This window comes from Leptonotus elevatus, chromosome 7 (genome assembly GCF_054856555.1).
Source record: "Leptonotus elevatus isolate MCC_2025b chromosome 7, RoL_Lele_1.0, whole genome shotgun sequence".
NCBI lineage: Eukaryota > Metazoa > Chordata > Actinopteri > Syngnathiformes > Syngnathidae > Leptonotus > Leptonotus elevatus.
In genome coordinates this window covers 19459984-19483214 of record NC_141245.1, presented here as the reverse complement: position 1 = coordinate 19483214, position 23231 = coordinate 19459984, and the positions used below count along the sequence as shown (strand labels likewise).

At 37.2% G+C, this 23231-nt stretch overlaps 1 protein-coding gene across 2 annotated transcripts in view; it reads right to left on the bottom strand.

Moving 5' to 3' along the window:
- esamb (endothelial cell adhesion molecule b) overlaps positions 1 to 16364 on the bottom strand; it is a 60663-nt gene extending 44299 nt beyond the window's left edge. For both annotated transcript variants that reach the window (XM_086080163.1, XM_086080164.1), the window contains exon 1: positions 16003 to 16364. In XM_086080163.1, coding sequence (XP_085936289.1) covers positions 16003 to 16057 — 55 coding nt within the window. In that variant the 5' untranslated portion in view covers positions 16058 to 16364. The remainder of the gene's footprint in view (positions 1 to 16002) is intronic.
- Positions 16365 to 23231: the final 6867 nt, after the last annotated feature.

Below are 23231 nucleotides of genomic sequence, written 5' to 3'. Positions count from 1 at the left end.
TCACTCGCATCTCAAGGCGCCAATGAATGACATCATCATAACGTTTCCACAAAGACAAGCATGTGGACGATGCAAGCAGAGAACTGACTTCATTTAATAGCGGATTTAATACCGGAGCAAGTTGATGATTTCGAGCGGAACATCAGAAACGAAGTGTACAGTACGTGACGTCTGCGGCAGGTACCATGGTTACGCTTTTTTTTTTTATATCAGGTGTGAGCAGCTCTCCTCGAAGCAGCTGTGTTCGCTGGAGCAATTAAGACCACCAAATCAACATACCGGCAAACCCACCGGCTGGAAATAGAAATAAATGAGCAAGAGAAAACACTGCATGTTCGGACCGCTTGCGCGGAGCGTTTAATATTATTCGGCGGCGGCTCCACTTCGTTCGAGCTAAATAAAGAATTTGGTTATTGAACAGCTATTTAGCATTGTGTAAAAGTAACAATGCTCTTGGATGTGTCCACCTGTTACCCCATCTACAGGAGATGGTACACTTTAATGAGTTTTTCCATCAATGCCACATAGGTTTTGCACTTTCTAACCAAATGAGTAAATTCCGTCCATTTTTATTTTTATTTTTATGAGAGAGAGCTCAGTATTGTTCATTCTGTAATCTTACCGATTCGACATGTCATCATCATCATCTCTCTCTTTTTTTCTTTTTTTTAAATAAACCCTAATGGTTTCAAAATAGGAATTTCAAACCAGTCAGGGTTTAAAGTTAGAGTTAGCTTTAAGCTTAGGTCAAGTTTCGGGCAAGGGGTTAAGGTTTCAAAGAAAGGTTTGAAGAAAAAAAAAAAGTGAGGGTTTCAATAGTGGGTTAAGATTTATTTGAAACCTAGCTTATGATTTCAAATGAAGCCTTCTCGTCAGGGTTAGCGTTTCAAACTGAGCTTTCAAGCAAAGGTTAGGGTTTTTAAAGTAAGGTTTCAAGACAGAATTTGGGTTTTCCATCTTTATTCTTCACAATCTCACCTGCCCTTGAATGAATTGTGTTCAATTCAAGAAGTTGTGAGAAGTGAGGTTGAAAAGCACAGGTGAGGAAAAATTAGCGGTGAGGAAAAAGAAATCCTCGGCACGGCTAATCTGGCTTGGCTAAAATAAAAATGGATCAAATGATAATGAAAATAATCTTCATAGTGTGGTGGAACTAATCCCATTCTAATGGCTGAATCACTGATGTGGACACGCCGATTAGCTTTATTGGAGTGTGTTAGGGAATTTTTTATTGGGACTGATGTTGTTATCAGGGCTTCTAATCGCATCCATTACTTTTCCTACCCTTTTTGCTGCCTCATCCATCTTCTACTTTGGCAGGAATAGGTGCCATTAGGTTTGACTGTATGGACATACCCATTCGGTTTTACGTAGGATGATTTTTGCCAATCTTTCTCTCTGTTTTCTTTTGTGTTCAATTCAACAAATACTAATGGACTTAATATTGTAAAAGAGTCATATATGTTCTGCCGTAAATTAATTGGCCGATGAATCAATGCTTAGTAATGACGCCTGAACAGCATACAAACTCATTTGTGGGCGGTATTATGTAAATTTGACACCCTTTGCATGAGACAATCTACAGTAGCAAAATTCAGAACAGCTTGCTCAGACACATTCTGGGAATAAGCACATCACAAAATGTATTATTATTATTTAATCAAAATTATTTAAAAAATTTTTACAATATATCCCATTTAAACAAAGCTCGCAAAATGATTACCTTTACTGTTCCTTTGTTTTTTGCGCTTCTTTGTTGAATTCATTAAAAAAGTCACCAACCCGCCGACACATCCGAGGTTCGAAACGTGACCCTGACCTGCACCACATGCTGGGAATGTGTTTTTATTCTATTCCGCAACCAAGTTCGCCGCAGCCACCTTGAGGGCGAACACTCCGTACGCTCATTCATTTTCTTCCCGTTCTTTGCTAACCGGAGAATCAAGAGGCGGCCCTCGTAATGGATCCCACCTGTCAGCCATATAATGACGTCGCCGAGGAGACATCTTTCTTATCAAACGTGGCGGTGGTCGCACACTAATGGCATGCGGAGACGCTCGCAGGCGGGGAGTGTGGCGTCAAGCGGCGGTCAGGTCATTACTCTGGCCACCTTCAAGGCGCAGTCGTCCCAATGAGCCAATTATTCCCGCCTTTGACAGATAAGTGAACATACAAAAACACTCTCATTCCTTTTATTCATGGCATTGACAGCACAAAGGTATTCTTTCTAAAAGCAGAGGGACGGAAACAAAACTAATAATCCTCACTACGACTTAACAGGTTGTTATGTTTTGGGTTGTCAGTTGCTAGGGTCCTCTTTGAGTCATATTTTGGCACTCTTATTTTTGCCATATAGGCCTTTATTCTATCTATCTATCTATAAATGTGCCTTGCCCTAGCTGGAGTTTGTGAGTGACACTTTTGAGAGTATGTCGAGGTTTCTTATCCCTACCATTCCGTGCAAGCTAATTGCTAATTGCATGTGTTGAAGGTTGCCCATGCATCCAGCCCTGCTCTCTCAATCAAGGGTTCTCCGTCAAGTGTTTTCGTCTTATCTGAATGCAGCCCGGCTCTCTGTTGTTTTCTTTGTATTTTTGTATATAAATATGAATTTCCTAACTCTTGTGTCGTGTCTGCGTTTGGGTCCAAATTCCGCACATCACGTGACACAGGTATTAGAGTTAACAAAACAAAAAAAAGAGTGAAATGGCAATAATATGAAAATAAGTGTTCAATAACAAAAACTATCTGAAAATACAGAATGCATTTAGGTCGTATCTCACTGAGCGGCGAAGGCTTGCGATTGCTTGCAAACGTAGCAAATTGCAGTTTTTCATCAGGGTTTGTTAAAGGTTGCAAACGATCTCTAAGACATTCGCCAAACATTCACAAACAGTTTTAACGGTTGCAAACTGTTTTTCTTGTCACCAAGTAATCTGTTCCAAATTTTGCTAAATTTAGCAAAGCTATCATAGTCAAAATCAAGTTTAAGTTCAAGTTCAAAGTTATTTCTGTCCCCGTAGGGCAATTATTGTTACAGCAAGCAGTGAACAACATTTAAGACAAACAAAACATAAAGAACTAAGAGCATAAACGGTTTAAGAAAATGCAAAAAAAAAAAAATGTTTATCATTTCAGTCTTATTATTTCCATACTTGAGCTTTCTAGGTTATTTTTAAATGTATATACTTCACCTGGGACCCAGTGATTCGGGAATCAGTAGCGACGTCATCGGGAAGCACTGCTGATATTTTTGAGAAAAGCCCATACGTCTACATTTGTCTCCTGAACGGTTTTACTTCATGTTGTGCTGCCTGCACATTTTCTGTGGACGTTTATACAGTAACTGTATTTATTTTGTGAATGCTTGTACAGTATATCCGCTAGTAAGTTAAAACATTTTGAAATGGTATTTTTTTACACAATACACATTTTTTGTATCTTGCACTCGAAAAATATCATTTACCAAAAAAACGACTACAATTAATTTAAAAATTATTACAAACCAAAACACAAAATAGAAATTAATTAAAATAATTAAAAACTATAACCCACTCTGAAAACTAACTGAAACAAAGTCAAAACAAAACAAAGACTATCATGAAAATCCCAAACTAACCCTGACACACAAGTTGCGAGAAGTTTTCATCGGAGTTTCAACTGACCCCGGGGATCTTCATTGACCTCACGTGAGCAAGCCTGAAGCCCGGAATGGCAGGTTACACCTGCAGCCAGATGACGACATTAATCCATGGCCACGCTATCCCTGCCCTACCATCTGGCGAAAGGCACAACCTGCCTCTCACCCCTCGATGAATACTAATCTCAGCTTTCTCCTCGGCGAGAGGAATGAGAGGACAATTCCAGCGCCAAGGAAGCAGCCAGCCATTTGCCCATCATTTGACATCTTGAAAGTAGCCTAAAATTGCTCGACCATAATCTTCCTGTGCTCCACTCAGATAGCCCATTTTCCTTCCAACGTAAAAAAAAGAAAGAAACAAAAATGTATATTTCATTTCTGTACATACCAGCGTTTCTCGCACCTCTTTACCCAAGAAAAGACATCTTCAAGGGATTAAAGACAAATATTTTCACATCAAAGACTTACCGGTGTCGTCGCTTTTGAATTAATAATAATAATAATCATAAAGGAAACACATTCTGCCTGTCTCAGCAACTGTAGACGCGGATCTTTTCTCATTTAAAAGAGAATAATTGTGTTGGGATGAATCAGAGACTTCAGCAGGTTTCCTCGAGCACCAGCAGGATCTTCCAAGATGAAGATGACAGCGCAACGTCAAAATAGGAGCGGCTAAAAGGTCAAATAACTTGGAAAGTGAACGTTCAAAAGCCTTCATCATGACACCTATGACATGAGTGCGACAAGAGGAATATACGACCCATGGATTCAACTGCTTATATAACTGTTGCCACTTTTAAGGCGTTCTCACAAATAAGGAGTGTTTTATTGTTTTTACACTTTACAATGTTCATCAAAGCATATTTAAATGTGTGTTAATTATTGTTGTAACGTATTGAAAAACAACAAAAAATCCTCGACTGATTATGAGGAAAATTAAGAATCAGTCAATCAATCAAAAAATTGACTTTCTACATTAAATAGAATGGAAATGCCATTAATCTGTCCCAGCCTACCCCCAAAACCAAAATTTGAGTGTTTGTGTTTTTAAATCAAGAAAAATATCACTCTATTATATTAGTTTAAGTAACACAATAACTGAATAGATTTATAGCATTAAACATTTCGTGAAACTATGACACAATGCTAGTGCAATCCAATTCAGTTTGCTGCTCCTTCTGGTGTTCTCACCTTAGCCACAACCAAGCAGACACAGACAAAGAACACTTCTTCTTCTACTACTAATAAAGAATATACCTTTGAACACCAATATATTATCTGTCTTCATGTGTTGTTCCACCATTTTGTTTAAATATCTGTTGAAAAAAGTGTTGTAAAACCCTCATTGTCAATGCTAGCCATTAGCATGTCAATAAGATTATATGTTAGCATTAAGCTAGCGTTCCGTTCAGGCAACAAAAAACAACACACCTTTAAGACTCTTTTTTGACGGAATGGTCACTATTTGTCGAAGTGTTGCTTATTGTGAACTTGCTAAATTGTCCATAGTTGAGAATGTCTAAGATGTTCCCAAGAGTCAACTGGGATAGGTTCTAACTGACATGTACCCATTAACTCATTCACTGCCATTGACGGCTATAGACGCTAAAAATTAATTTAAACTATTTCTATAAGTTTAACATTTTTTTCCACTTTTGCTAACAAGAGTATGAAAACCTAGAAAAAAATATATTTTAAATTTAGAACAGATATAAAATGTGTGATTAATCGTTAGTTAACTAGTGAAGTCATGTGATTAATTACAATTTTAAAAAAAATAGTTTGATGTCCCAAATTTAAAAAAAGAGAAGAGGAAAGATTATAAAAAGTTTGGGGCGTCAGACAATTACATTTTTTAATAGTAATTAATCGCATGGCTTCAATAGTTAACTCACGATTAATCACACATTTTATATCCGTTCTAAATGTACAATAAAAAATTCTAGGTTGTCACACTCCTGTTAACAAAAGTGGAAAAAAAAAGTGAAACTAATAGAAATAGTTCAAATGAATTTTTGACGTCAATGGCAGTGAATGAGTTAATGGATCCCACCTGCCTACTGTCAGACTATTTAAACAAAGAAAACTATAAATATATTTTAAATTCAGAACAGATATAAAATGTGTGATTAATCGTTAGTTAACTAGTGAAGTCATGTGATTAATTACAATTTAAAAAAAATATTGCCAGACTGGCCTTATTAAAAAAAAATACATAAAAAATAAGGGGCGTTTAATCGTAATTAATCATAATTAATCACATGATAATTTTATTTTTAAAATTCTAGGTTTTCATAAAAAATGAAATTAAATGAAATAACATTTTAACTAAAAAAATAGTTCACATGAATTTTTGACGTCTATAGTCGTCAATGGCAGTGAATGAGTAAAAAAAAAAAAGTATAATAATTGTAATTGTAAATGTGGAATAGCAGAAAATGTTGGGTCTTTACTACCAGCGAAGAAGCCACATGAGTCATGCTCAAAAAGCACCTGGCTCGCGACCCTCACCCACACCCGGGGGGAGTGGTGACCATGACGATGACGCACTTTGTCGAGATCCATCATTTATAGGCTACAATCAGCAGGGACACCTCCGGCGGCTCCACGCACGCCTCAGTTCCTCGCCTTCTTCCCCCAAGATGGGACGAGGAGGCAACGCGAGGTAGAGCGTCTCATCTCCTTCGGGGGTCCGAGCCAAGCGGACCAGCGGCGGCCGCATCATTAGTCACATGAAGATGTTTTTTATTTTTTTATTATTATTTTTTTTTAACTGCAACTTGTGAGCCAGCTAACGACTGATTCATCTAACAAACACGCATCAAAATAAAAAAAGACTTTACATGTCAGCGAGCAAGTGGGAGTAAAAGAGACGCGGACTGTCATGGAGGACGTGGTCGGTAGCTTTACTAATGATTGCCAATTACCATCACTCTTTGTGTGCGTGTGTGTATGAGAGAGAGAGAGAGAGAGAGAGTGAGTGGTCGGAAAAAAGAAAACGTGCATAATTGGTGCAGAATTATTTGATTAAACTCACAGCAGGAGTTAAAAGCATGTTGCCATCGTGATGTTTCAGCGGGTTTTTAACCTGTCCAACAGTTCCATTTTACAGTAGGCCTAAAATACCGCAATGGATAAACGACACGCCGAACAAACGAGGTCTGCCTCCAATACATGACGTATATGTGGTCACGTGACACAAGAAGGAATGTTCATTAACTACCGTGATGCTACATAAGCAACATAATGAGGGAAGTGACTGGCAAAAAGGATTTCATTGAATTAGTTGTAAAGTTAACATGAGTCAGTCAAGCACCCCACATTTTTTGTTTGACAATAATACTGTAGTCTAAATACGGTATTCGGGTTACTATTGCGTTGGTGGAATATGAGTTATGAAGCAAAATCCAGCTGTTTTCATCCATCTCAGTGGGCGGCCATTTTGCCACTGGCTGTCGACTGAAGATGACATCACAGTTGCTCAAGTCTCAGGTAACAACCAATCACAGCGCAGCTTCATTTTATTTTTATTTTTTATTTTCTTGAGAGAGAGCTCAGTATTGTTCATTCGGTAATCTTACCGATTCAACATGTCATCATCATTGCTCTCTCTCTTTCTTTTTTTTTTTTTGTATGTGCGTGAGTATGTGCATGTGCGGGTGTGTGTGCGTGTGCATGCGTGTGAGTGTGTACTCATTAATTCACAAAAAAACTATTAAAAATCCCATACCGTTCACCTAAACCATATACTTCAGAATCCAGCTAGAGTCGTGAGGTTTTCAGGAGACCCGAGGAAGGATCAAAGAAAAGAAAGGACCGACCAGCCACCGGGTTACCAACCAGAATCTTTTCACCAACCCCAGAAACATCTAAATTCCAACAAATTAGGGAGACCTCAAGAGACCAAAGGAAAGCCTGAGGAAAGGAAGGAAGGACAGATGAAGATGATGATGATGATGATGAAGGATAGATGAAGATGAGATGCTTCGCAGCGCAGCTTCAGAAAACAGGTGAGCCGTGATTGGTTGTTGCCTGAACTCTACGCAAAATTAATGTCATCATCAGCTGACAGCGAGTGGCAAAATGGCCGCCGCCTGAGACGACTGGAAAAAACGGCTGGATTTTGCTTCATAACTCAAAGCTGCATATCAGCGATGGATGTCAACAACAAGATCTGCTGCTCAAACCCATATTAAATCCCATTATGAAACCAAATGATCATTGTTTACCAGTAACATCATCATCACCAATGCCTAAGCTCGTTTTCCCCGCGTAATAGTTGGGTAAACAATAACGTCGAGCAAAAGCAAAGGCGCTTCATTTTGACAAGTTGAGTGCGTTGGTGCACAAATGAAGGCATTAACACCGCATTTAAACAATGATCACGCCTCTCAGCCGGATTGCATTAAAAGCGGCATAAAGCGCTTCTGCCCCCTTACACACAACTAACGGAAACTAAATAAGATGACCAAAATATTACTAATTCTCTTTGCTTCTTATTCCTCTCTAATAGCTCCCAGTGCAGTTGTGCACAATTGCAACCACAATAACAATATTATAAATATTATAAAGAATTTTTCACATTTTTAATTTTGCAATTTTGGGCGGTTGACACCTGTTTTTTATGGTAGATTTTTTATTTTATTTTTTTGGCCTGAGCAACAGTTGGAATTTTTATTTTTATTTTTGGGGGGGGGGGATTTATGGTAGTTTTATTTTTAACTGTTGAGATTTTTTATGAGAATTTTTTTTAACCTCAGCAACCATTGCAATGTTTACAGTATTACATTTTTTTCTTGTGCACTTTTTACTGTTCAAGTTGAAGTCGTCTTTTTTTTTTTTTGCCTGTGCAACTTTTTGGCAGCGTTTAACAATCAATTGGTTTAGAACGGCTTGCGAGTCGAGCCGATGAATGTGTGCCAGGACAGCAAACAACGCATGCAAAATATTTGAAAATGAACTGTAATGTATTCTACACATTATGATATTCTGGACCTTGGCCTTGGAAGATTTTCATAAACTTGACCTCTTAATTGTTTAATTGAGGAATTCTGCTCTACAGCCAATAAGTAACGTTAACTCATTCACTACCATTAACGGCTATAAACGTAAAAAAATCATTTGAACTATTTTTGTTAGTTAAACTTTTTTTTTTCCACTTTTGTTAACAAGAGTAAGAAAACATAGGGGAAAAAAAAGGTATTGTACATTTTGAACAGATATAACATTTGTCATTAATCGTGAGTTAACTAGTGAAGTCATGCGGTTAATTGCAATTTAAAAAAATGTAATCGCCTGACGAGATGATTATTAGAAATTAGGGGTCACAAAATGTTTAATCGTAATTAATCGCATGACTTCAATAGTTAAACTCACGATTAATCACAAATTGTATATCTGTTCTAAATGTACAATAAAAAAAATCGAGGTTTTCATACTCTTGTTAACAAAAGTAGAAAAAAAATGTTAAACTAATAGAAATAGTTTAAATGATTTTTTGACGTTTATAACCGTCAATGGCAGTGAATGAGTTAATATCATAGACAATAGATGAATTGATCTTCTGATTGCTTGCCGGATAAAGTGGCACATAGCATTGAAAGGCTAACATTCCTATCAAAAACGCAACAGGAGCAAATAGCATCATAGGGCATTTTCTTATTTAAATACCAAAATTGAATGAGCGCATACATTTAATGCAAGCGCTCTCAGGGAAGGGAAGAGTGACGGCGCTGATGCGTGCACGTGATGCCTCCCCTTCAATTTCTTCCTTGGTATTTTTTGCTTTGGTGGGCCCGCGCTCGCTAAAGATTCTCTTGGCTGATTAGCATTGTAGGCCAGTTAGATAACGTGTGGGCCGTGGATGGCAAAACGGCTAACGCGGTGTACTGTAGCGAACATCAAAGCGAGCGATTCGCGATCGCGAAATGCTGATTGGTGTGTGAATATAATGATGGCGGCGGTTTGAGTCACATTCGCCTCCGAGTCGGCGGGGGCAGCGGTGGTGCTGAGGCAGTCGGAAGGAGGGGGGCGCGGGGGTGGGGGGGGAGGTAAGTCACAACTGAATGGGCATCGAATCCGATGTTTACGGCCAAAATGTAATCGTATTATAATTGTAAGCGCAGAGCAGAAGCGAGCCAGCCGACTGTGATAAAGACTTTTTCAAAAGTGCGTCTCCTCAAATGCCGTTTAAGAGTCAAGCTGTGCCGCGTCACTGCTAATATTCATCGTGACGCTCGGCTTGACCACCTTCTTAAAGGCGCATGATCGGCAATAAACATCTGTGGAAATTCAAAAATACAACAGAAATTTCTGGAAGCTGCTTATCTGTCAAATTGTTCTCATTCATTTTAAAACCTTTTAATGGGGGAGCTCGCAACATGACTCGACACTTTAATTCATCCGAGGGATTGTTGACATTACTCTGTAAGTGCTGGTGTTTTGGTTAGCAAGTAGCAACTGAGCATAAACGTGCTCATAGTTACCATTCCCACTTCTATGGCGGCTTGCAAAAAAACAACCAAAAACAAAACAAACAGACAAAACAAATAAAAAGCATAATAAACAATCTTTTAGATCTTCACTGAGCTTAAGTTCACGAATTTTGCAGGCGTCATGATAACGGAAATTAATTCCAAAATGTACGACTTGTGAGGTTACCAACTAATCTGGCCTAGTTTTGCGTTGGAGAGTTATTTGCATTTCTTGCCTGCAATCAGCATCTCTAACCTCTGCGGGGGTCTGTGTGTGTGTGTGTGTGTGTGTGTGTGTGTGCACGTGTGTGTACGTGCGTGTGCACGTGTGTGTACGTGTGTGTGGTTAATTAGACTGCCTCGTGGAACGCCCACACTAAGGTATGTGTCAGCCTAACAAATGCAGCCATGCATGGCGTCAGGGGAGTAATTCGCCGAGACGGACCGGGCTCAATAAAGTGACAGCGAAGATGTACAGCGCGGCGCCGTCGTCTCTGCACGAGATTGTGTCGCTGACAGAGAAGAATAATGGGCGTCATGTTACATTTAAATGTCAATTACTACAAGCTATTACTGCAGAGGTGGGGTGAGAAACAGGTAGCTTGTAATAAATGAGGTATAATCGTCACCCTCCTAAAATAATTGCCAGTCATTTTTTGGCAAAAAAATATATATAATTTTTGGCCTAAAACGTCTGCTCATGATGCAAATGGTTCCATTTTTTGTGTTGTGAAAAATCTGAAAAAAATGACAAAGGCAATTATTTTAACAGTTCCCACGTGATCTGTATGATCAAGTGAAAGTACATATTTTAAAGGCTCGTATTCTGGTGTCCGTTGCTTAGTGTTATAAAACCACAACTATCAATGTTAACTGTTAGCATGTCAATGGTGTTTAAGCTAGTTAAGCTAGCTAGAAGTTAAACTAGCTAGAAGTTAAACTAGCTACAAGTTAAACTAGCTACAAGTTAAGCTAGCGGGCCATTTTCAAGGCTACTTTTGTTTGGTTTATACACAATATATTTATAGTTTTCTTTGTTTAAATAGTTTGACAGTAGGCAGGTGGGATCAAATGTACAATACATTTTTTTCTAGGTTTTCATACTCTTGTTAACAAAAGTGGGGAAAAAATGTGAAACTACTAGAAAAAGTTCAAATGAATTTTTGACGTCTATAGCCGTCAATGGCAGTGAATGAGTTCAACTGTGATTGGCATAAAAAAAAAACTAAAATCCTCTTTTTTGAGAAATTTGTCACTATTTGCCAAACAGCTACTTATTGACAATTGCGAACATTTCTGATGCAATGCAACACTTCATTCCCACGGTGTATTGTATTGCTTTTGCCTGTGAGATTGTTATAAAGCGTTCCCTCGCTTTACGCTGGGGTTAGGTTTAAAAAAATACCCGCAATAAATGAAATCTGCGAAGTAGTTATACACTTTTCTCATCGAGGCATTTACATTTTTAATGTTAAAACATTCATAAATGTTATAAATTGTCAAATTGTACAAAATTGCACCCAAAAAATCCTCAAAACAGCGAGGACGCGTAAAGTAAACACTTTCACTTTCAAAAGAGACACGGAAAAACTGGTTCATACGATGATTTTTAGTAGATTAATTAAACGATTCTAACAGGGTTCTACAAAAATATAAAAATATAAATAAATCAATCCAATAGCTAAAACTAGTCCAGAATGCTACCACTTTGATAGGACCACATCAGAAATGTAGGAAATTCTTTGCACTCGCATCCTATGAGTCTAAAAACAGATTTGAATTGAAAATCTTACTGCTCGAAAACTGTCTTGGACCTAAACATGAGACTTCCAGAACCCTTAGGTCGTTGGGTACAAGCTTACAGAATGTTTCTGGAACCAGAACTAAACAAAGCAAAACCACATTTTGTTTCGGTGCCATTAGACCTCAACTGTGGAACAAACTTTGTGAACACCTGACATCTGCTCAAACTGTAGGAACATTTACATGTGGCTGTTTTTTTCTACTTCTCATAAATCAAGAAAATTATTGTACACTCTCAACCCTTCTTTTTAAATTCTTCGCCTCTTTAAAAAAAGCACCATAAACCGAGCTAGTGTCCAAATGGAAACAGTGATCTCATGCAGCGTCCCGATGGGAATACGGTTTGTTCCGACAACTGGCCTAATTTCTACTTTAGTTAATGAAGCCCTGCATGATCAGATGAGAGACCCTCAGAGCTCAGTGACGATGTGCTGCCGTTCCACGAGGTCCACGCCGCAGCCGAGCGGCTCAGATGAGGGACGCGGCGACGTCTTTCTTGATAGCCGCGGTGACGGGAAAAACCGAGCTAACGCTACATTCAGACTGCAGGCTGGAGTCACCTTGTCACCGTCCTCGGCCCACTTTGCGCTTTCAGTCATGTGACATAGTTGGCATATACGCGAGCAGAATCAGAGGCGTTAATGGTTATAAAGCATCTCAAAAATGCCCGCCCCCTGGTTTGAGTCCATCAGCGGGACCACGATGAAGGCAGAGTGTCGCATGATTTGTTTTACAGGCTAATTAGCTACGGATGTCAGTATTTTTGATATGTAAAGTGCTTCTGGAGTGTGAAAAAGAAAGAATACATAAACGCATCATGTAAACTGAAAGCGGCTTTCCGTCATCAGGGCCGAGATTGCGCCGCTTTTGTTCATTCTCTTCTTTTGTCGTCAGAGAAAGGATTTTTTCACAATGCTGATTGATTCCTATTTATAAGTCAATTTAATAATTGCTTTAAATTTTTAAATGTACCATTGCAAATACATCAATGAATATTTTGTTCATTGCTAAATAGTTTTGGCCGGGCTATGTCGTATTAAAAACTAAAAACATATTATACTGAGGTACTTACTGCCTTGCGCAATTGTGGCGTTACACCGAAATACATAACCCCATGGCATTATGGGAAAAAAAAGTGTGATGTTTTTAGCTTTGCCCTACATTTTACCAATACGATTGGACGACTTTACCAAGAAGTTGGAACGACAGCTACTGCAGCTCAAAGAGAGAAAAGTACAACCAAATACTTCCAATATGATATCACATTTATGACAGCGCCGTCCATCACTCTTCGATAAAGTCAAGATAAAGTTCATATATTACCATAACGCTGTCTTGAAATGAACATTTTCAACCAGCTGTGTCTCCAATTGGTGAAATGAATACTTGCTCGGTAACTACCATGGCCAATATCGGTTAATTTTTGCTCTGACGTTACTTCGCTAAGCAGAAGAGAGCAGAGAAATAACTACTCATTTCTTATGAAATAAGTACTTTTACTGGTGTCCTACATTTTGATTTTATTCAGCAAAATCCAATTGTTTATTTTATTTTTACGTTTGCTCCCACAGCGCATATTCAATGGGAATATGTTACTCACCCACATTTTCAAAAAATACACCTTGGAGCTGTAATTACAATAGTGCAATGCCGTGAAACAACAATATTTTTTACTTATTTTCTTTTTTGTGAACAGTTTGAAAACGGCAATCTCATATTTTAACTCATTCACTGCCATTGACGGCTATAGACGTCAAAAATTCATTTGAATATTTATATTAGTTTCCACTTTTGTTAACAAGAGTATGAAAACCTAGAAACATTTTTTTGTACATTTAGAACAGATAGAAAATTTGTGATTAATCGTGAGTTAACTAGTCAAGTCATGCGATTAATTACAATTTTTTAAAAATCGCCTGACGCCCCTAATTTATAATGATCATTCTTTTTTTTTTCACAAAAAAAAGTCTTGGTTTTAATACTCTTGTTAACGAAAGTGAAAAAAAAGTTAAACTGATAGAAACAGTTCAAATGTTTTTTTTTTTAAACGTTTATAGACGTCAATGGCAGTGAATGAGTTAATAAAGGTTTCCGAATGGATGAGTTTACTTCCCATTATGGTGTTAGAACATCCTGTTCCACTGGAGGTTCCACTGTACAGTGATATCACAGAGCTTAAATTAGTTTGAGAAAAAAAAATCATTGATATGTTGTGGGGAGGCAAGTTTAGTAATGACGCCCTCATATGGAGCATATCATCATCATCAGCTTGCATTCAGCGCTTGTTATTCTGGGACACTCACAATTAGCTCCATAAATAATGTGGCATCATCATTCTCATCTTTTTGGCTCTAAATCACATCTTGCTTATTTCATTTCAAATCAATTGCGGTGGTATTTACAGCGCAAAAAAAAAAAAAAAAAAAAGTCAACGCCCGAATATTTATGAACCTGACTGTATCCTATCCGTATATGACCAATGAAGGTCGTGTGTGTTGATGCCACGCAGATGTCCTGTACACATTTAGTCAAGCGCCACTTCACTAAATCCAAAATGTTCAACAAGAGTGCGAAGCAAAAAAAAAAAATGACGCAGTGCTCACTTGACTCACACAAGTTTGAGGAGCCTTCGGGGCTTTTCCGAGAAGCGTCTGAATTATACACAGTATGAGCCGCTTTGGAGAAAGAGGGAGAAATTAATCATATTTAATGTGTGCAAACGTTTGCATTCACTTGGTGACACAATATCACTTTGCTCTGCTAAATACAACTTTTAAAGCAGCCGCTATTAAAAGTAAGGTACGACCTCATCGGCTCATATCAACGCGTTCATTGTGTGCCCTCCCTTATAAATAAAACATCACGTGAGCGTGTCTGCTTCTTTTTTTTTCTTTTTTTTTTCAGGTAAATCTCTGCTTTTATGTCATTCCCCAGCTCACCAGGGACGATAAAGCAACATCAGTCGACGTCGTTGAAATTCATTTTTGGAGCGTTCAAGCGTGCCGAGACAACATTATGCCCTCTTAAGATGAAGAAGTGCTCCTCTGCTGTGTGCTTAAAAGCAGGACCCCCCATCCCCCCCACCCCTGGTTCAAAACCCAGGCGACGTACCCGCAGTGGAATTCAGAGCAAAAAAGAAAAGACATATTTTATGACTTGTCAGCACGCTTGTTCCTGCATTTGACTTTCCAAAACATGGAAGTAAGTGCACTTTTAAGCTTCCAGAGAAAGTCGATGCAGGGCAAACAGGTATTTAGTTGGGAACCAATACATGCACAGTTTGCACACCATACATTAAATCAGCTGGTTAAAAGGGGGGAAAAAACGAAATGGCTTCAATACTTCAATACTAGTAATTTAACATATGCTTGGTATGGACACATTTCATTTTGTTTTATTTTTTATTGTTCTGTTCTCTTATTGGATGGCGATGGGCTTTACGGTGGCATCTGATTGGTCAAACTAAGATAAAAGCATAATAAAACTGACTTTATATAAAAAATGATTGCACATCTTTACGATACACATATTCCGTGTGCCATTGTCACCATGATCCTAATTTATACTGTGATTGTGATTCTGCTGTGTGCAGCTTATTGGTAATTAAAATGTTAATTAGTCAAATTAATTAGAGAGTAAAATATATTTTTAAATGTTTTAAATTATAATAAAGATACATTTTATCTATATACTCATGTACATTTTACCATTTTACTCTAAATGAATTATTTTGTACTTATTGATGTAAATTTGTAAAATTTAATTATACTTTAATTTTAAGATAATTTGTTTAAAAATATTGTGCACGAATGTTTTTTTTTTTATCATTTATGTTAATGGCAAATTTTGCAAAATTTAATAATAAATTATTAGCATTTTTTTCAGGTTTTATGCATTTTGTAAAATGAACATGGAAATATTTGGATTTGTATATTCTACTTTATACAAAGTTTATTTCAAATTGTAAAACTGAATTGGCTCCTGTTAAAGACGTTATTTTCAATAGTGCAATTGCCTCAAAGCAATCACTTGACCTTGAGTTCATCCACAGTTTACATGCAAGATAAACTCCAAGTTCTTTCTTACCTCGAACAATCCACCAGATCACCATCAAGGCTCGCAGTCTTGAGTCCACCTCCATGACGCCACATCCAGCAAGCAGGCGTCGCTTCAAACTTGCCCAGCACACTCACACACCTGCGACTCGCTTGTTCGGGTAACTCCACAAGAAGCCACGACGCGTGCAGCGTTGCAAAAAGAAGCTTTCTCTCATGTTCCCATCCAACTCAAGCGTCACGGCGGACATGGCACGCTTGCACCCGCCGCCGCCAAACGTCACTTTGCAAGCTCCGTAGCCCAGCGTCCCCTGCTCGTTGTTCCTTGCTCCTACCGTCAACTGTGCTGGACTGTACTACTAACACTAAAACAAGCCAAGCCGAGTGTGAGAGTGTGTGCGTGTGTGTGTGTGTCCTTGTCCATGGAGTCGCCTTCCCACCTGATTTACTGGCACGCTGGCGCCCCCTGCCGCGCACTGCAGTGACCGCAACGCAGCTCAGTTAAAAGTACGTTCAACTTTTGACCTCTGAAAACCTCGACGCGGTTACGCTTCACAACGTTACTTTCCCAAAGCAAACTAATTAGTCGAAGGATAAAATAAATAAAAAATCCGAATGCCCAGTCTTCGTTAGAACACACTTTCAAATGGTTATTTAATCCTAAAACACTCTTAATCAGCATAATTGAAATAAGTTTCACCTCTACAAATTAGCCTGCACAGACGTTAAAAATAGAATTACTCTGGACCCTCTGATAATCGTAGTTCGGCACTCGCAAATTCACCTATTAACGGATCCCATCCCCAATATTTTTTTTCCAATATTTAAAAATATTTTTTTGTATTTTTGCTTTCATTTGATTTTGTTTTGAGGGATACCAACCCCCGCTTTTCTTGGAAAACAAATATTGGAGATTTATCCCTTTCTTTTTTTTTCTCAACAATTTTTGGGGACTAAAAAAAACTAGCAAGGGTGTTCAACGAATAGACCAGGGGTGGACAATTAATTTGCAATGGGGACCACATGAGAAAATGAAACACTTGCCTGAGTTTGTAATTTAGAAAAATGATATTGTCGTGTTACAACAAATTCCTACGTGTGTATGGATTGTTAGAATTTCACATCTCAAACAAAATTATAAGCGGTCATTAAAAATACATATTTATACTTTATTAACTCATTCACTGCCATTGATGGCTATAGACGTCAAAAAAAAAATTTAAACTATTTCCAGTAGTTTAACATTTTTTTCCACTATTGTTAACAAGAGTGTGAAAACCTCGATTTTTTAAATTGTACATTTAGAACAGATATAGAATGTGTGATTAATCGTGAGTTAACTGTTGAAGTCATGCAATTAATTACAATTTTTAAAAAAAACATCCCCCTACGCCCCTAATTTTTAATAATCTTTTCTTTTTCTTTTTTTTTTAAATCACGTCAGGCGATTAACATTTTCAATTGTAATTAATCACATGACTTCAATAATTAACTCACGATTAATCACAAATTCTATATCTGATCTAAATGTACAATTAAAAAAAACACTTTTTTAGGTTTTCATATCTTAACAAAAGTGGAAAAAGTGTAACATTGATAGAAATATATTTTTTTAAGTCTATAGCCGTAAATGGCAGTGAATGAGTTAATTGGCTTTAATTTTGTGCACCTGCCACCAACTGCCATTCCATTTAAGCGGGAAGTATAATATTGACAGTGATGTACAGTATAGTGATACAATGTTGACATGTAACACACAAGCAGTGTATGAATTCCTCTTGGAACTCTTCCCTCCACCGTGCAGGAAATAAAAACGTTGTGAACATTAGGACCACTGTTGTCATTTTTGTTTGTATTTTTTGGGGGGAAAATAGGGTTTGAGGGTTCTGAAAAATCGCTAAATACAGTGAAAACATGGCTAAGTTGACAACGCATTAGATGATTTTAGTCTTAACATATGACTATTGTACTTGTGGAATCTCTTGTCCCCCTGTCTTCCTTGTTTGTTTTGCCACTGTGTTAAAGTGACATTGTGTGGAAGTTTGTGAGTGCCATTTTATGTTACTACAAGGGAATTATGATGCACCTGACTGGACCATTTCCAAAAATAACCACACAGGCCTGTTTAAAATGTGGGTTTCTTGTTGGAAATGTCTCGCTATGCTAATGTGTGTGTCACACATGTATTGAATGTGTGTTAATTATAGATAGTTGTGATAAAGCTAGTAGTTCAGGCCAGGTTTTGGGTCCAGCAAGATGTGATCTAAAATATATCAGATGGTTGTGTGTTATGTGCTCCTGAATGCTTCCATTGTCACAGTTGGCATTGCTGTTATCTGCAATAATGCCAGGTGGTGGGAGTCCGTCTGTGTGTGTTTTTTAATTTCCTCTGTATTATTCCACAATGAACAGTATCAGTATTTAGAAAGTGAAGTGACGATGTTGTTGATCTAGTCTGCCACCAAGTGGCCATCACACGTAACAACACATTGACGGTCGCGCAATATTATGACATATTTGCACGGTCTACTGTGAAGGTATTAATGTAACAATGTTGTAGGTTTTAGATCAGCAAGTGGTGCCCGCTGTCACCAGGTATCATATCATGCCACAAGGACCACGTGAATATCCAGTAGTCCTGTTCTTAAAATAGCTCACAATGATGATATTTATAGAAACAGTGTTTTTTTAAATTTTTTATTATGCAAAATCATTAACATTCTCAGTGCCTTCACATGAATTAATGTCCTTATTAATAATAGCATCAAGGCAATTAATTTCCATATCACATTTCATACACAAAGTAACTCAATGTATTTTAATGAATTAAAGTTCAACATTTACAGTAAAAGCGTTTAAAAACAAGTAGCTAAACATCATCTGAAAACAAAGTACCTGTACAGAAATAAGCTTACTAAAATTAACCCCTTCGGACCCATAGATGATTGCAGTGGACATGACATATTTGTGTGTCCAATAAAACGCATAATTTGGATGATGTCAACACTTCTGGTTCATGATTGGATCCTAGCTAACCAATCGCAAGTTGATTTGCATGACGTTTATGTTAGAAATGTTATAAGCTTGGTAAGTTTTCAACACGTTACAGCCCTTTTGTCCTGGCGTCCACTATAACAAATAAAAACATGAGATAACCCCATTTTTTTCCTCCATGTTGTTCTTATGTGGGGAAAGAGTCAAAATCAGAAAAAAAATTAAAAAAATTAAAATAAAATGCCTAGCAGAAAAAAAAGCTGGTCTGAAGGGTTTAAAAGAGGTTACAATGTAAATATGATTTTTTTAAAAGTATTTTTATTTATAAAAGGTCATTTGAGCAAATTTGTTATTTCAAAATTGTGTATCAAACTGGTAGCCCTTCACATTACTCAGTCAGTGGTGACCCCAGTCTAGAATCAATAATTTCTTCAATCTGAACAAGCAAGATCATCAATAAATGACATCAATTAAAATTCAGTGGCTTTCGTGGATCTTTTTATTAAAATCCATAAATGACATATTTTGTTGTTTGACACTGTAATATTCGCTTGAGAGATTCTCACTACAGCATCACACTTTTCCCCCTCCCTCATTTCCAATGTTCTCCACTCCAATCTAACGCTCCCGTTTGTTTCATCGTCCTACATAAACAACAGGAGAGGAATAAATAATCACTGTAAGACATTGCAGTAAAAAAAAAAAGCGAGCACAATAGAAAATGGACGGATGGATAGTTTTCCCCCTTTATTGCATGTTGATGTTTTTTTTTCTGTAGCATTGCTTCATTTTTCTCACCTAAAAGCGTTTCCCAAACATGTCAAGTATTTCTATGTAAGTGCTTTGACAGTTTGCTGCTATCTGCTGTTTACTGATAATCTCAGGCTGCCAGTTCGCCTCGAGAAGTCAATTACATGGAGTAATAGTGGTGTAATGTCTTCAAAAGTTTTCATGAGGTCAGATGACATAAAAAAAAAAGTTTTTTTATCATTCCATATATAGATTCAGTTGCATGTGTGGAAAAGGCACCAGTTGTCCTCTCGTGAAATCAAAGTGACATGTTTCTATGAGAACGTTGACGCCTACTCATTCCAAATAAATAAATAAATAAATAATCAAAATTGGAGAAGAAGAACATGACAAAAGTAATGCCCACACATAAATATTGGCAGAGTAATGTTCTTGTGAACTTGTGACTCATATTGTCAATGCCATTTAAAAGCATGAGCGATATCTACTGCAGTGGTTTGGAATGCAATCCACTTTTCGTATACACCTTGAAAACAGTAAGAGAAATCACTAACGTTGAACTGAGTGTATTTTGAAACCATCTTTCCTTTGCAAGTAATGAAATTAAAGGGTGCTCAGATATAATAACCTTTAAATGTTCAGACCATGTTTTCAGCAACTCATTCACTGCCGTTGACGGCTATAGACGTCAAAAATTCATTTGAACCATTTCTATTAGTTTAACATTTTTTCCACTTTTTTTAACAAGAGTATGAAAACCTAGAACTATTAAAGTCATGCGATTAATTACAATTAAAAATGTTAATCACCTGATGCAATTAGAAAAAAAAAGATTATTAAAAATTAGGCAATTATTATTTTTTTATTGTAATTAATCGCATGACTTCTCTAGTTGACTCACGATTAAGCACCCATTTTACATCTGTTCTTAATGTACAATTTGAAAAAAATCTAAGTTTTCATACTCTTGTCAACAAAAGTGGGGGAAAAAGATAAAACTAATAGAAATAGTTCAAATGATTTTTTGACGTCTATAACCGTCAATGGCAGTGAATGAGTTAATAGCAAAGGGCGCAGACGAATTCTCTCTCTCTCTCTCTGATACTGTTGTGTTCAAGTGCATGTGAGGTCAATTGTAAAAAGGTGTCTTGTCACTATAAGTTTGGATTGTACTGTGCCTAATATCCTCTCATTGTGCCTTCTTTGCCGCATGCCTGGTCTAGACGCTATCATTTTTTTGCAGGAGATTACATTTCGGCGAGGAAGATGAAGAGTGACCTTGTCGAAACAGGATGTGCTGCATCTCATTCGGATGGTGACGGCCAGCGTTCATTCACTCTCGCCTTACGCGGAAAAAAACCCACTCGTCCTGAATAGCAACTCTTGTGGAGGCCAGAGGAAACAGATTCAATTTTACAGACAAGGAGATACTCATGTGTCATGATGAAATCATTTCAAAGTAGAAAAAGGACATCTACGAGATGAGTGCAAAGACTATCTATGACAAATTCACAATCATGCTCCAACCTGTTGCCGTCGTAAGACCTTTTAACTCGATACGAACAGTTTTAAGTTACATTCTTGACTTGCCATACACATGTAGCTAAAGAGAAGGTACTAACTGGAAAAGCTGTGTCATAAAACCAAAGTATAACTACTCAAATGTTATGTCAATAGTCAATAGACCTCAGAAGTGTGACGCGCTAACCAAAGACGTGGAAAAATAAAATAAAATAAAATGAAATTGAATTGTGAGGGACTAACAAATTCAATAGAGGAGACTCTTGGCTTGACTTATAGTGACAAAAGTCTAGAATATGGAATCTCTCTGACCATAAAGTCTTCATTGGATTGAATCTAAATGATCAACCCTTTGACGCGTGCACGTTTCAATGATAAGGGTTGCATTTGTGCTTCCAGCCAGCAGAGGGCATTCCAGAGCCTCAACTGGAATCACAGGATTGACCTCCATATTTAAATGTGATGCCTCTGCGTAGAAAAGGTAGAAAAAGGTACTTAGGAGAGCAGAGCGATAATTAGCACGATGGAGTTCATTAGTGTAGAATGCACGTTAAGGAATCAGCAATAATGCTTCTAGGAACATCATTATTGGAAACACAAAGCCGAGAAAGCGCCTTCACGCCTGTGATGAAATGTTCCAATAATAAAAAAAGAAAAAGAAAAGAGCTCTCGTGTATAAGTGGCAATTACATGACAGGTCTATTTGTACTAAGCAATCACTGGCGAAACATTTCTGAACTCAAAGTCACTCGCTTATTTTTTCTTCTCTTCAATTTTTGCAAACACCAGACGGATGAGTTTGCTAAGTGGAAGTTGTCTCAGCGAGCTGTCACTCAATTCAAAATCCAACAAAACGCGTTTATTTTTCCGAGTCTTTCTCCATTACTATGCAAATTAGTCTAAGGCCCTTATTTAGTTTGTGCTAATCACGATTTGTCCTTGCTAACTGTTAGCAGTTGTTGTTCAGCCATGAATTGGTGCCACTTGAGCCTTTAATGTGAATAATAATAATAATAATAATAATAATAATAATAATAATAATAATAATAATAATAATAATAATAATAATAATAATAATAATAAGGTCCAGACTTGTTGGTGTTGCTGACCTAGCTACCATTTTGCCTGCAATCATTTAGACTTTAATAATAAATTAGCCTTTAGTTTATCATCTGTTAGACTTTGCTGCTACATTAGTCGGACTATTAGTTTGCAGTGAATCATCACTTAAATGTCTTCTAAGACTTGTGTGACGACTGACGAGTTTATGTTCTCGCCTTTTTCTTTTCTTCTTCTTCTTCTTTTTTTAACAATACAAGTATTAAGTCTTTAGTTTTGCAAATTAGCACCTATCATCATTAATTAATCTCAAATAGGGCCTCGTACCTTCTTTAATTCTCGAAAATTTTCTCCTCGTTTTATTACTGTCAAAGTTGTCATTCATGAACTTTTAAGGGGTGCGATTTTGCATCAATTTGTCCTTAATATTTTTCTGTCAGTTATCCTCCAGTAAACTTGTATCAACGAGTTAGCCTTAACGCTAATCTTAAAGTCAAAGCTAGTGACCTTACATACTTGCTATGCAAATTTGTACCTATTCAATGTCATTAGTAGTGTTTCAACCCTTTAGTGAGCGTCTGTTCTCCAACAATATAGCCTCTGCCTGATATTACTCTCTACTTATGCTAATTTTAAGACCAGAATAACATCCTCACTGGTCAAATTTAGTACCCATTAGCTTTTAAGAATAGTCACATGGCAGCTATGTTTTCTTCTCTTGCATTGACAATAATTTAGCCTTTTATTTACAAGTTAATCAATTCTAATACAGTATTACTAAAGTCCAAGCTTGCTAGTGTTGTTGAACCAATCTTTTTTCTAATCTATGCAAATTTGCGCTTTTATTTGTAACGATTTTCCCTTTTGTTGGTATCTGTTAATCTCTGCCTCACTTGTTTCTGTATTCTATTTTATGAAATAAAATTAATTTATCCA